Source organism: Anthonomus grandis, chromosome 4 (assembly GCF_022605725.1).
Source record: "Anthonomus grandis grandis chromosome 4, icAntGran1.3, whole genome shotgun sequence".
In the NCBI taxonomy this organism is placed as follows: domain Eukaryota; kingdom Metazoa; phylum Arthropoda; class Insecta; order Coleoptera; family Curculionidae; genus Anthonomus; species Anthonomus grandis.
Window position 1 is genome coordinate 32,624,624 of NC_065549.1, and position 16,566 is coordinate 32,641,189.

At 31.0% G+C, this 16,566-nt stretch overlaps 1 protein-coding gene across 7 annotated transcripts in view; it reads right to left on the minus strand.

Moving 5' to 3' along the window:
- LOC126735053 (uncharacterized protein CG45076-like) overlaps positions 1–16,566 on the minus strand; it is a 374,536-nt gene that overhangs the window by 320,097 nt on the left and 37,873 nt on the right. For all 7 annotated transcript variants that reach the window (XM_050438947.1, XM_050438938.1, XM_050438937.1 and 4 more), the window contains exon 2: positions 11,756–11,800. In XM_050438947.1, coding sequence (XP_050294904.1) covers positions 11,756–11,800 — 45 coding nt within the window. The remainder of the gene's footprint in view (positions 1–11,755; positions 11,801–16,566) is intronic.

Genomic DNA, 16,566 nt, shown 5'->3' on the forward strand with positions numbered 1-16,566 from the left:
CGTATTCTATTTAAAATAACAAAGTTGCTACTACTTTTTGGTATAAGCGGCAACGCTGTATTGCTAAAAATTTTTTTAATCGTTAGGTCACTAGCTTAAACCCATGATGCCAAATTTTAAAAAAAATTCTATTTTCCGTTCGCCGTAAACGTCTAATGTACCATCAACCAATCACCTATTTTTGCGACACTCTATGTAATGTCATAATAAGATATCAAAATATGCCCAATTCAAAAATGAAATCAATGTTTTCGAGGATTTTTTTAGAAAAATAATACCCCTACTTTTATTGAATTTTTCCCCTATTAAATCACAACCCTGTATAAAATTTATGAAATAAACCGAACCTTAAAAAACAGTATTGTGTTTATTCATAGTATTATTATGCACAGCATTCTACGATACTCTAAAAGAATAATAATTTACCTGTGTCTTGTATTTAGCGTTAGAGTAGCTACAAGATAATGGAAAGCAAACTAATTACTGCCTCTTGCATTTAAATATTTACTGAAAGATGCTCCAGATACCAGTAAAACAAATAATCAATTCTTTTTAAAAAACCAGTGTTTATTTTGTCCCAAATAAACAATTTTATACAAATAGCTTACGCTTTTACCTGAGTTATTCCTTTTATCACTGTTTTGCGGTTGAGAACACATTTAGGAAAATATCGTTATAAATTTAGGCAAATTAAACGTAAAGCTTCCTGAATATAAAAACACGTATTTAAAAGTAAGTGTTTTTTTTTAAAGATCCTTTTCTAAAAGGAGAACTTTTTCGGTTTACTTTAGGGAATTTAAATTGTATTATATGCCTGGAAGATCTTTTTTCATGGGTAGTAGGGTTCCAGGAATTAGGGACGCCAATATATAAGCAAATAATAATATATCGCCAAATATTACTATTTGCTTATCCGAAAAAAAAATATTTACGAATTCGTAGGATATAGAAGTTGTTTCACAAAAAGTTAGTGCTTAAGGGACAAATCCAAAAGGTGAGTTGAAGAAGAGTTCAAGAAATGTCATTAGCTTATCAACTTTTGAGGTAAAGCTTGTTACAACTTTATTAAAAAAAATATATTATTTTAATATCTTATTATATTAAGCACACGCTCTTTAATCATTTACTATTAATTCTTAAAAAGTGTGCGCTAATTTAAAAAAATATTTAGTTAGTGAATTATAAAAAAAAATATTTTAAATTGTTTAACAGTAACAGATATACAGTGAATTCTTTAGTAATTATAAATCCATTTAACTATGCAAAAAAAACGAATTAACTGACCTTAGTTATGAGATGACTTACCCTAAACTTTTAGGGACTCAAGAAAACTATATCAAGTACTTATAAAAAAACAATCTCAAATACCTGAAAAGAAAAAGCTTATATTACCACTAGTTCAATGTATAAAGTTTGAAATTAAAAATATATTAATAAATCGACTTGTCTGAAATGAAATAAAGAAAAACATTTGGAGAGAATAAAATTATTCATAACTGACTTGCCTGAAATAACAAATTTAAATTTAACTGCCAACTGTTTAAATGCCTAGAATAATAACACTATTTACTGCCTAAAACAAACAAATATGTGACAATTCTTTTGCATTTATTATTTCATCCAACCATCCAAAAATAAGTAAAGAACTTACCATAGTTATGCATTTAACTGCATAACTGCTTGAAATAACATCTCTATAATAAGAACGTAATGGTTCAGAAAAAAATAATCTACAAACATTTGCCTGAACTTAAAAAAATGTCTATATTTATGTTAGTTTAAAGCTTCAAGCTTGAAATAATAAAATAATATTTAACCTATTTAACTGCCAAAAATGCGTGACAATTGCGAAAAAAAAATGGAGAGAAAGAGATGCCTGATCTAACAAAAATTGAAAGTGTTATTTAAGTGTCTGGAATAATAAGAGTAGTTACTGCCTGAAATTTGCATTTTTTTTTAATAATTATCAACCCACCCAACCCTCCAATAGTAACTGAATAACTTTCCTTAGTCATGAGATTATTTATACTCCAAATTCTCAAGAATTCAAGACAACTCTTTTAACTGCCTAAAATCATTTTGTATAATAATAACAACTTAATGGCCTGTAGGAAGCTCAGTCTTTAAAGTCTTTAAAAAAAAAGTAATAAATTGCCTAAAATTTTAAGGAAAAATGCTTATAACAACATTAGTTCAATTGTGTACAGCCTGAAATTATAAAATAATAATAAATCGACTTCTCTGCCCGAAATGTCTGGAAAAATAACGCAAAACAGTTGCAGAGAAAAATAGTTTAGCAGTAAAAAGACAGTTTAGTAAAGTAAACTGGCTAAAATAACAAAAGGTAAAATTGTTTTTCAACCTGCCTGAATTAATAAAAATACTTACTGCCTGAACTGTTATATTTTTTTCTACTTACTAAAAAAAATAAGATTTGTCTAAAACTCAAATTGGAATTATAAAATTACTCGTCTCGCAAAATTAGATAAGTTATATGCAAAACATCTTATTTGAAATTAATCTTATCACAAAGTCTAGATTACGAGATCATATATAAAAAATTAATATTTAGCCTCAATTCAACAGCCTCAATAAAAAATTGATAATTTGTATAAAATAATAAATAGTAATAAAGAAGATACAATTGCCTAAAACTTGAATGAAAAGTCCATGTAAAAAGAGTAAATGAACGTATAAAGCTTGAAATAATTAAATAATAATTAATCTACTTACCTGCCTGAAATAATATTAAAAGGAAACTCAATGGGTTGTGAACTTTTTAAGAACCAATTGGAATTTGGAATTTTAAAAACCAATGCAAACAATAAAAATTAAATTAATTAAGTCTCCTAAACAAATAAATTACAATATGTACAAGGTGTCCAAATAGGGTATCAGCACTTTATTCGTGCATTTGATCTCAGACGTGGCAACGCCACCACTTACGGTGGGAGTCAAAATGTAAACGGGTTCAAGGAATTTTTAAACAATTTCATTTTTCCCCTTTATTATATTGTTCTATGGTTGCAATGGAGCCGTTTACCGGAGAGCAATGCTCTTTTTGTGTACGTGCATTTTACCAAAACAATAATTCAATCCTGACAGCACGCCGTCTATATAGCGCTCATTACCAATTACATGATATTCAATTATCACCTAGCCCTGATGTTATTAGAAAATGGATCAGAATATTTGAAGCTACTGAATCCACAGTAAAAATTCATAATCCAGGCCGCCCACGAATCGTAAGAAGTGCAGAAAACATCGAACGAGTACGTCAATCAGTCAGAGAGAATCCAACCTTATCTGTACGGAAGCGAAGTCAGACGACTACTATCAAAAGATCATCTTTACATAACATTTTGACCAAAGACTTGCATCTGCATGCATATAAGATACAGTTAGTGCAGGAATTAAAACCGAGGGATTACAATACATGGTTCGAATTTGTCAATGAAATGGAACGATTCGTCGATTTCAATAACATTTTATTCAGTGAGGCTAATTTTCATGTAAATGGCCACGTAAATAAGCAAAATTCCAGGTACTGGTTTGACGTTAATCCTCGCAGAAAACACGAACGTCCACTGCATAGCCCCAAAGTGGTCGTATGGGCTGCTATGTCTGCTGATGGCATAATTGAACCGTATTTTTTTGAAGATCAAAATGGACGGGCTTTTACCCTTAATACCGAGTGGTATTGTGCAATGTTACAAGATTTTCCTGCACTATCCGACAGTTTCAAGGTTTTAACTTAGAAACCTTGGAAACCTTCAGCAGGATGGTGCGACATGCCATACGTCAAATCGGGCAATTGAAGTTGTTCAACAATTATACCCCAATAAAGTCATTTCAAGAAGAGGCAATATTAACTGGCCTCCTATAGGAGCCCGAACCTGTCACCACTTGATTATTTCTTATGGGGTTACCTCAAAAGTAAGGTCTACGAGAATAATCCAGCTGATACAAAACAATTAAAGCAAAATATCCAGGAGCAAATAAGGTTAATATCAAGGGAAATGTGTGGACGAGTTATCAATAATCTTCGTTCTCGATTTGAAGAGTGCATACAGTGCAGCGGACACCATTTAGACAACATTGTTTTTGGTTCATAAATTTCCATTGACCGTACATTAATTTGCCATAAATAAATGATTATAGAAATATGGTGTATTTGGTTTATGCAAACATCACATTGCTGATACCCTTTTTGGACACTTTGTATATCAAATATTCTTTGAAAAATATTATCTATACTGTAAACTGAAAAACTTGGTCCTTTCTTTAAATATAACTGCTATTGGACCACACGGCATTTTGGGAAGTAGTATCAAAATGAATGTTTTTTTTAAATGACCACTTGCTTTATTATTTTGATAAATTAGTACCTACAATTTTAATACAAAATTGGAGGACAAATAGTAAAAAAAAATATTATAGTGTTTTATACTATTTATTTTTACTAAAAACGCTTTTTAAGTAGCTTGAGGCCTCGCACTACTATGCATTTATTTTGTCCATTAGTGTTAACAAAAAAAAAACTCTTACATAAGTCAAAAGAAAAAAAATACATAAAAAACATTATCTTAAAAACGAAAAATACGATAAACCTAATCAATAACACAATAAGAAACAAATATTCACATATAAAATGACGCATTATTAAAGAGTAAAACCAATAATAATACAGAACACAAGGCAAAGACCAATCAGCCTACATATTGGTAAAATTGGACCGGAGGCATTCCTCAAGGGATTAAAAGGCATGTTTAATTAGGTAGTCTCTAATCTTGACCAAGTGATGTAGACCAAGGGATGCAGCAAGGGACAGTTGGGCAGGCAATGTAAGACAGGCAATGTAAGAATACCCAGCCTCTCGAATTCCAACCTACAGCATTATCTGTAGCCCAGAACAGAAATTTATATGTTACACGCATCTTTGTTGTAACGCAAATATTTTGAAAGTATGAGCAGAACGGCCCCAGTTAAACAAACAGTAGGTTATTAGGAAGTGGATATCCAAAATAAGCGCTTCTCAGTGTACAAGTTGAAACTGAGGTGGCTAAGTTTCTTAACAGAAATATGCACCTCGATAATTTGGAGGAGAGTTTCTCAATATGTGATTTCCAAGTTAAACCTATATCCAATGTGATACCACGGAAGGTTACTGTTTCGTCTAGAGCCTGAAGACAAGAACCGCATTCTCAAAGAAAAAAGTATATTCTGGGTCTTGACAATCATTCAAGCATAACAGATTTACCAAGGGCCATTCCAGGAAAGTCCAGTGCCTGACTGATCAGCCATTGTGCCAATACTAGATAGACTACTATCATTAATCAAAGATGTGTCATCAGCATATAGATAAAATACCACCTCAAAATGACAGCTGGATAGATATATGGTGTATACATTAATATACACCAGGAATAAAATAGGCCCAATAACCGATCCCTGTGGTACACTATGTGTCAACAATAAACTCAGAGATCCACCACCCTGAAAATAGATATATTGACTCCTATTAGTCAAGTAATACTGGTGCAGGTTTATGCTCAGATCGTCAAAATAAAAAATGTGGCCTGAGTATACACACCTCTTTCAAAACCCTCTAGAATTTTATCACACAGGTCCCTGACTGCTGAATGGGTGGACTATTAATGTCTAAAACCATGTTGCTTTATACAGAACAGAAAATTACTTTTAAAGTAGTTCTCAATTTGGCTTTTCAACACGGTTTCTAGAATTTTACCAAGAATTAGGACCAGAGATATCGGACGATAGTTCTCAAGGTCCGACTTTGAATTTTTCCTATGTATTGGTATGACTTTTGTAATTTTGAGACAATTAGAAAATACAGCCTGTGTAATATCTAAGTTAGACAATCTTGCCAAGGAAACAATAATCAATTTTTTTATGGTTTTAATGACCCATATATTAAGGTTATATGGATATCTACTTTGATTATTATTCATACCATCAATCAGTTGCCGCACTTAATTAAAGGTAACCTCTCTAAAAGCAAAGCCAGGACGACCATGTCCAGTCAAATATAACATTTACCGCTAGCTTTTTCATCTGGATTTTCCTGCGATAATCGGTATGATAGCTTCGCACCATTTTAGATACTATCAGACTTGCATACCTCTAAATAACTTGTCTTAAAAGGGAAAGTCTGTCTTAAATTTCTCTCAGGTAATTGTTAAACCCCTTAGATGTCCTTGAGCTTCTGGTTATGTTAACTGACTTGGACTAATTCAAAAGAACTATGGTAGGCATCTGTAAGGGCATCCACAAAACACTCAAAGGCGGCATTGGCATCATTAAAACGAATCATTTCATCCCAATTCATTAACTTACTAAGTTATAGAAATACAGTAAACTCAAGTCTTTTATGGGATGATAGCTGATGCGTGCAGTTCCTCCCGAATTATATGAGCGCTGCATAAATTGAAGGAAAATACCCATAAGGTCTGACAGAGAACTGTCGCCAACAGTGGCTATATATGTAAAAACATTGAACAAAGCAACTCTTTTGTTGATGAATGAAATCTAAAATTGGCAAAAAGGTCAACCCTCTGAGACTAACTTTGACCTGAGTTCAACCTCATATTAAAATCATCAGTGATAATACGTTTGTCAGTTAGAGTAAGGACAATCAGAAACTGTTCCAACCTATCAATGAAAGCAAATATACACACCCCTCCATGCAGCCGTACAAAATTTAGAAATGAGATAAAAGTCTTGTATATGCATCACCCTTAACTCTGTTTCCTCCAATGATCCCACATTTAAATTAAAAACTTTAGAAATTTCTAGGTGATGAGAGACCTCAAGCATAAAAAAAATTATATTAGAATTTTAAGAAAAAAACCCTTAAGACAATTTTGTATTATTTGTTAAATTGGTCACTGAACGACCATATTTTTTTTATTTTTATAATTTATGGATATAAATTACTTCACATTGGGGTATTTTTTTAGGCACAATTTTAATATAAAATTAGGTGACTATTACAAGAAATAATTAGAATTTTATACTATCTGCAATTAAAATAAAACACTTAAGAAAGTTAAAAATATATTATTTAATTAAAATTATAGTAGATAAAGAAGTAAGAATAGAATAAGTAATTATAGAAGATAAAGATAATAAAAAAAATATATTTTAATTCTTTATCTATGAGAAAATTTGATGATAACATAATCTCTAGTTTCTATCGATTCATCGTCGTCTACTGCATAATGTTACATTTTCTTCTCTCAGATTTAATAACAAAGAAAATTAAGGTTTGGCTATTCTTAATAAAAGTCATTTCTAATGTAATCAAGTGATTATAAGAAGCAGACGAATATAAATGAATTTTTTGCCTTAACGAAGTTAGTACACAGGTAATAAAATCAATCATTTTTATAGTGCGCTTATAGCTCAACTAAAAGCTTTTATGTTTGATTCTGCACTTATTTTAATTTTAAAAACCATTTTTAGAAAAATTGACTGAATTTTATTAAAACTCCAAATCTTGTTTTAAATATTTAGTCATTTTTTGAACATACGCCAAATCGTGTGGCCTTATTTTTAGTAAGCCATGTAATAACACATGCCAAAATTTTTCACAGGTGTTTTTCTCCAGCTCACAATGACAGCCTTACTTATATTTCATATTTTTCATAGTATATATATGTATTTATAAGTTAACGAAAGTTTTAAAATATCTAATAGGAAACTAGCGATGTAGGTGTGTATATTTTAGAGTTTTTATTTAAGAAAAATATATGAAAATGCATATGAAATTTTTTAAAACTGCCTAAAAAATGTGGTTTATGCAATTTTCATATCCCAGGCACTCAAACTGTATAGAGGTTACTCAAAATTCATTTTAAAATCCACCTATAACAGAATGGATAAACTAGAAGTAGTTCGTTAAATACAATATTAATTTGTTTACCGAATTATTGAAATACCGGACAATAGTTATATATTATAAATATAACTCTTAAAACGGATAAGATTCTAGAACGGTTCCATTAATCTTTAATATTAGTGTGATAAATCAGGATTAAAAGTGCTTATAGCGAATTACAGGCCAATAGGTTTAATTGAATAATCAATTTAGAATTATCGTTCAATTGCACTCCTTCCTACGTTATCCAAGATGATTGCACGATTTGTTAAAAAAAGGCGTCTATTATTTCTATTTAAATATAAAATACTCTTTATCAATTTGGATTCTTGAGTAATAAACACGCCAACGATGCTATGTTTTCCCTTTTCAATAGAGTATAAATAACGATCATTTTATAGCAAGAATTTTCTGCGATTTCTCTAAGCCGATAGAATGTGGGGTGTCCCAAGATTCAGTTTTGGGTCTTATTTTGTTTCTACTATTTATAAATAAAATGAAATTATAAAACACCACATTTTCCACATTCTGCTGGAGAGAGCAGTATATGCAGTTAACCACCTTTTTATTAAATAATTTTAAGGCGTTATACAGTGCATCCCAAAAGTTATGTCTAAATTCATTTAAAATTCAGGGGTGTGTTCGAAAAAAAAAAACGCTCGGACCCGTCGATTTTTATTTCAAGTTGCGCATTTTTGTACGTAAAGTTTGTATATACAGGGTTGCTCAAAAATAAATTACGACCATCAACTTAATTTTTTCTAAAGAAAGCACCTTTTTTTTATTTCATCTTTGAATTTCGGGTGGAATTCTATGTATGTTTCATGCATCATGTCCTATACCTAAAGTCAACAGTTATCGAAAAAAAGACGACCAAACCTTATTATTGAAGTTCACCTTACGAGTCACCTTATCTCTGAGAATTTTTATACAGAGTAAAATTACATTCATTCGTGTTTTTTTATTGTTGGCTGGTGACCGTCAGGGTCTGGGCACTCCTTAATAAACTCTTATTTCACGAAAATAATGGCACACCTCGCCAATAGATGGCAGCAACGGTATTATATGCAGAGTGGGTTGCATAACACGATAATGCAGGTAATAATATTTAATGATTTATAAAGGAAGATTCACGTATTTTTATAGAAACTGTATGACAGTTGTACGCCAAACAGATATTGTTAAGTGTGAAGTGTACGAGCAAAGTTGCGGTTTTCACAATGGTAAAGTTAACGGAACGAGAAAAAATAGAAATTCTGTGCATGGTTGGGTTTGGTGATAGAACACGTACTCAAAGAGAAGCTGCTCAATTATTCAATAAAATCCATCCTGATCGTCCTCCGATATGTCAAAAGGTGGTGAGTAGAATAGAGGCTAAATTTGGAGATTTCGGTCATGTTAAAGATCTGCCGAAATCTGGTCGTCCTGTTCGAGATGAAAATAAACAACTTGACATGTTGCTTTCTTTGGAAGAAAATCCATGCACTCATCTATCGCAGATTGGGGCAAATTTACACATGGCGAAATCTATAGTTCATCGAATAGTTAAAAAGCACAAATATCACCCCTACAAAGTTATTCCTGTGCAAGAGTTATTTGATGACGATTTCGATAGGCGAAACGAGTTTCGTGAACGCTTACAAAACATGTGCAATCTAAATAATAATTTAGTAACAAATATTATTTTTTCCGATGAAGCCACGTTCTGTTTAAATGGTAGTGTGAACAGACAAAATTGTCGATATTGGACAACAGAAAATCCGCATTAGATGATGGAAGTAAACAGCCAGTACCCTCAAAAACTAAATGTGTGGTGTGGAATAGTGCGCAGAAGAGTAATAGGTCCCTTTTTCTTTGAACAGACTTTAACGGGACAAGTGTATCTCGATTTTCTCCAATTTGAATTAGTTTCAGCATTACTAGCTTTATTTCCAAATCCATTGGACCCAGACCATCCTGACGAAGAATTAATTTTCCAGCAAGATGGCGCTCCTCCGCACTATGCTGCCATTGTGTGTACATTTTTGGATGACACCTTTCCCAATCGGTGGATAGGAAGGAGAGGACCCATCGAATGGCCTGCTAGGTCGCCTGACCTAACACCAATGGACTCTTTTTTTGTGGGGATACCTCAAGTCAAAGGTATTTTTTAATAGGCTAAATAATATAGACGACTTGAAAGAGAGAATTCGCAGAGAAGTGCACGCCATAACTCCGGAAATGTGCAACGAAACTTTATTGATCGCCTTGGATATTGTCAAGCCGTGAACGGCAACTATTTTGAACATTTAACTTAATTTTTGTTACATGAATCGTCTTTTTTTCGATAACTTTAGGTACAGGACATGATGCATGAAACATACATAGAATTCCAGGCGAAATTCAAAGATAAAATAAAAAAAGGTGCTTTCATTTGAAAAAATTAAGTTGATAGTCGTAATTTATTTTTGAGCCACCCTGTATATACAAACTTCACGTACAAAAATACGCAACTTGAATTAAAAATCGACGGGTCCGAGCGTTTTTTTTTTCGAACACACCCCTGAATTTTAAATGCATTTAGACATAACTTTTGGGATGCACTGTATATATTTACTTAAACTTTTTACTATACTTAAAGTGCTCTGCTATATCGCTCAACCTCTTAAAGGTCTATAACACTTTCGTCATGACTGTTTATTTTAAGACAATATAGAGTCAGGGATCCAGCGCTTAAGGTTTTTGCGAGTTATTGAAGTGACAGAGACTACCCACTCAATATTAAATTACTGTATCTATATGGGACTATCCCACTAGATATTAAAATTAGTATCCCACTAAAAACAATTTATAACTTATATAAATTTAATATTAATATTAAGTTTTGGTGACACACATATGACTTTCTTGGGAAATGCATAGGATGGAGTCAGATAAATGGCAGTAAATGACACGTATATTGTCAAGCAATGATAAGATTTAAACAAACTATAACGTAGCAAATATAGTAAAAATAGGTTTAATTTTTATGACTAAAACTAAGACCATCTTTAAGGTTGGTTAGTCAAGTAAACCCTGACCTCAAGATTAGTTATGCTACAAATGAAATATTTGGTTTTAAAATTGAGCAAAACTTGCAGTGGGCAGAACATGTAAAGTGTTTATCAAATAGAAACTAGTAATATGTTAATATGTTATGTGAAAACTATTAATATGTTATATATCCTTTATAGAATCTCTCCTTTTGAATTTCTCCTTTAGAAAATCTTTAAGCCAAAGATTACTTATATAAATATAGATCTATAATAACATCATTGCTTAGAAATGTGGAGAAGTCTATAATTCTAATTTGAATTTTAAAATAACCAAGAATTATGTTTTAAAAATAATCTAGAAGAGAAAACAAAATACATCCTACCACAGAACTATTTTATAAGGAAATCAAAAATATGACGTTACTTACTACACATCCAAACAGTCCATTTATTTTAAATTAATCGAAATACAATTCTATTCATTATTTAGCTCCAATGTTATCGCTGTTATGCGGAAAATATTTTTCACAATGAGAATATTGTTTTAAAATAATGTTGCTTTTGATATATTTGGTTGTTTCGAATGTATTTGTTTTTTAAATGAAAAATAAATATTTCGAATAAATAAGTTTAATTTAGCATTGATAAATTATAATTTTTTTTTTACCTAAAATACCTTTTTGTGGCGCTATGACGCTTGACGTAATATAAAAAAGGCTTAAGAAGCTAAAAACATTTCTATTAAAATTTCCTTTATGGATAAACTAAGAGCAATCTTTTAAATATTTATAATCGATTTTGGAAAACATCATAAAATAAAAATTAATTAATTAAGACTTACCTTTCCCAAACCTGGAAGAATCCTCACTTGACGGGAAGGCTCGAACTGCATGGAAGGACACCACAGGAAAAAAAGAGAAAGGAAAAGTTAGTTATTTTGATAAAAAAAACATTACGATATGCTATATACATATCGCAAATATCAAAAATTGGATTGGGTGCCAATAATATTGTGTTTGCAAAATATTAAAAAGTAACACTTTAAAACAAAATTGAACAAAAAAAACAAACACAAAAGCACACAAGTTAGTAGAAAGGAAAGAAGATGAAAGGTAGCAAGGAGGCCGCACTAAAAAAGATTTATGGGGGAAAATAAAAGTTCTGTACTTTGTTAAAACTTTCGTTTATTTGCAGTAGACACAAATCACAGGGAAGGTAAAGCTAACATATAAAAATAGAGGTTTATATAATTTTTTTTGGACAGTACTTCTTCTCCAGTAAAATTTAGAAATCATATTTTACAGAAAAATAGGATTATACTTATTACTAGGTATTTTAGACGAGACAATAAAGGTTAAGATGTCCAATATATTTGTTGCAAAACTGAATAGTTACACACTAATCAAACATTGTCATAAAATTTAAGTAGAAAAAATCCTCTTTTTCTTAGATAAATTTTTAAATTAAGGTACCACCAGTTTTATAATATTTCTAGTTTTTGTTTAAATACTGTCTAATAAAAGCTGGGGAAACGCTGACAATATTGAAAAAAAAATTAAACACGGTAGGACCAATGCCTATAAGAAGTACCGCCAGGTAAAGTGCCGGTACTGGTGGAGCTGTAGCTCGAGTGATAACCTCCAGGTCCGTCCCCGCGGCTACGGGAGGTCCTTTCGGAGGTGTAATTGTACCCTCCAGGACCTCCAGTCGATCTGCGAGTTACAGATTCGCTAGTGCTTGATTGACGCACTTGGGGACGCGAGTAGGAATCGCCGTAGCGGTTGGAGGAATCAGAGTTGGAGGTGTATGAGTAGGAGTAGACCTCTTCGGCTGATCTTTGGCTACGATCTGGGTAGGTATCGGTGACCACGTAGTGGCGGGGACTCTGGGAAAGAAGAATAGTGCGATCTTATATGTAGGTCTTGTGAGCTAGGACGGTGTGTAATTTGGAAGTGAGTATTATCAGCATAGAAAAGCGTAAATATATGTTAGTTTTTAGTAGCATAGAAGGTAAGAAGTAATAAAATATGTGATAAAATATACTTCTATATTGTATCTGATGACCTTGTTTTATTGATTATTATAAGGCTCCTTTTATACTAAAAATATGTAAACTATAAAAAACTAACTTAAAAATAATACATAAACGTAGATGGCAGTTAAAACTATAAAAATTGCAAAGGCACTTTCAATTTTTCATTTTTTTTTTAAGAAGGGCACTTTAAATGAATATTTTTAGCATTGTTGTTTCAACTTTCTAGGAGTTAAATCAGATCAAATACTACATCATTTTAAAAGGGCGTTCAATTTCTTCTCAGTCGTATCCTACTTTATTGCTTTTTATGCAGAGGTTTTGAATATTCTCATTTCATTCAAAGTTGTAGAAACAATTAAATTTCCCTGCATAGATATTTTGGTTTCAAAGTCAAAAGTTGCTAAATTGTTGTCAATTTTTCTCTAAATAATAACAAAGTCTTTTTCGAAGTCCTCCCTAATATTTTGGAAAACTTCACTGGGAATTGACTGGTATTCTGCTGCATTTAGTCTTTTAAGATGATCAATATCAGCAAGTTATATTTTGAACAAAATTAATTTTGGATAAATTTAAAAAATTTTAATTTAAAGATTTTGGAAAAATTTTAAAAAAGGAAGAAGTGCTTATAAAATAAATTTAAAAAATAAAAAATAAGTCTGAGTGTTAAATCTGATGATCATGGATGCAATTCTATTGGTCTCCTTCTGCCAATCTATTAATCCAGGAATCTTTCGTTCAACCACTGTCGGACCAGGATAAAATAATAAAGTGGGGCACCCACAAGCACAATTTGGCATAATATTAGAGATAGCGTTGACTTGATGTTTTTTATCAAAATCGTCGTCATAGAGTTCTTGAAGTATCGGCAGTTTGTATTGATGGAGTTTATGCATTTTTATTTCCTTTCTTATTGTCTCGTGTGATATTCCTATCTAGTCTGCCACTGTTCACAAGGAGCTGATAAGCTCTGCAGCAAATAATCTCAAAAAACTGAGCTGCTTCATTCAATACTTGTAAGTTTTTTTCTATCACTCATCGAAACACTTTACGAGAACATTGCCAATAAATCACATATCTGTGACTATCAGTATTAAGTACTTCACGATTTCGATTTCCTTTATTAAAAATTTCAGTTATTTCTTAAAGAAAATAAACCATTTTCACACTTTATGCACTTATTAAAAGTTATCACTGAATAGCTCAATAAGAAAATTGACGATTGTATTCCTGTTTTGGTTGAAAAAGCAAGCTATTTCTAGACACAGTGCAGTAGTTTTGGTGGGAGCACTAATCTAAAAACCAAAATCTTAATATAGGCAAGTTTAATTGTTTCTGCAAGTTTTAAACGCGATTATTCAAAAACTTCTAGATAAAAAGCAACAAAGTAGGATACACTAAAAAGATAATTTAACTCCTTTAAAACGGTGTGCCATTTGCCTCTTATTTTCATTTAAGATTTAAAGAAAAAAGTCAAAACACCCGCCATATCTATTTTGTTTATGACTATATTATTATTTCTACTAATTTAAGTAAATTATTGGCAGTAAATATTAGAACTTGTAGGTATAGTTCCTACAACTAGTATTTTTAAGGACAAAAGTCAGCTTTAATAGAACTTCTACTTTCTATAAAAGATAATGTTTTTCTCGTTATTTACTTTAGCGAATTCGATGCCACCTGATGCAACAATATAAAAGGTATACGCAAGGCTTTTTGAATAATAGTGACAAAAATAATTAATTGCAGTATCCAAATTAACACAATTTTAGTGATACCTTATGAAAATATTCAGACAAAACATTTTAATTTTGTATTTATCATATTAACTTGTAATATTAACATGTAATATGATAGTTTTACTACTACCTCAAACTCTTCTTGAATTAATCTTCTTAGTTAGTTTTAATCTTCTTCTGAAGATGCTAACATCATCGAAAAACGTGTCGAGAGTTAAATAAAGAGTTTTGGTTAATAGTAAATTGTCTCATAATTTGAATCTTACACCAAATGTTGCAACAATAGGACTATATAACCATGTAGTTTGTATAATAAATTATGGATTAAAGTAAATCCGATATAATCAGTATACGCCACATGGCTTATATCTTTACGAGTACAAATACTTAATATTTCAATGATAAAGTGAATGAATGAAAAAAGAAATTATAAACATTTTATTTTGTTAACAATTATTAATAATGTATTAATATAAATCGGTGGTTCTTTTTAGTAATATTAGGTCACCCTTCTTATTCTTTTTAGATTTGCTATACATAAGAACTGCCTAATCCATATATTTGCCAACTAAGTGGACTTCACATGAATTCACAGTGTCACTGATACATTTTACATAAATTATCATTTGACAAGTGCAAAATAGAAGTCAAAACGGATCCGACTGTTCATGATGATTTTTCTATTATTTCTTGGATATTAGAGAAAAACAATTTTAATAAGCTTTTTTAAACGCAATTCGTAGTTTATTTACAATACTTTGATTCGTATGAAAATATACTGACAAATAAATTTGCTAAATTAATCTGTATGACTATAATTCAATTATGTAATGAAAAAATTGAAATTATTTTCGGAAATTTTATTAGGCGAATGATAGGTCATAAATACTGCAATAAAACCTCAATAGATCAGCTTCCTTAATAGTACCTTTTTGGCTCCAGATACCTTAATTCATGTTTTAAAGCATGCCTTTCAGATGGCGCCACATGTACATTTGTAGTAATGCCGAAGCTAGGGCAAACATGAAAGTTTTTGCATTTATTACAGAATGAATTACACTGTACTATTCCTTTACGAAAAACTATATTTAATATAAGTCGCACAAAACATGGGATTAAATTGTCTACCAAATCATATTTTTTTAAACTATTGTTATTTCTGTTCCGTAACAGCTACTCAGAATATTAATAAAGTAAATTTTATTTAAATTTATATACTTAAACACAAGTTACTGCCAACTTCCATTCTCAAGGAGATACCTCACCTCGATAAGATGGGAGTAATATCCAGGGATTCTCCTTGAATTTTTAAGAAAAAGAACCGATGATATCTAGAATTTAGAGTATACATCTGTGTCAACTAATTTTTAATATCATACTCTTCATAAAGAATATTTTAATTATAGGGTTAGTTTTTATATATTACCACTCCCCTAACATTTTTGGGTACCCTCTGTACAAAAAAGTAGGTAGTAAACGTAAAACTTTTAGGGCATATATTTTGAGAAATATAGTTCTTATGTCTATAAATAATTAATTTCTAAATTTGATAAATTGTAATTTTTGTATCATATCCTCAAAATGTAGAAAAAGCAAAATACATACCATGGACAGTGTTGCGCTAAAGCAGCACAAAAACAAATTGTATCAGGATCCCTTTTAAGACAATAAATTATTAACTTACTTTACAATTGACTTTAATTCTACCCTTACCCTTGTTAATTTGTTGATAACCGTGAAATTAACGTTGTTAGTATCGAGCATTTAATTCTCAAAATAGGACTTAATATATTATACTTGAATATAATTGACCCATTAATCTTTTTTTGATAGCGTATTGGGCTGTAAAATCTCTTTCACATTCTCTAAAATCAATGAAAA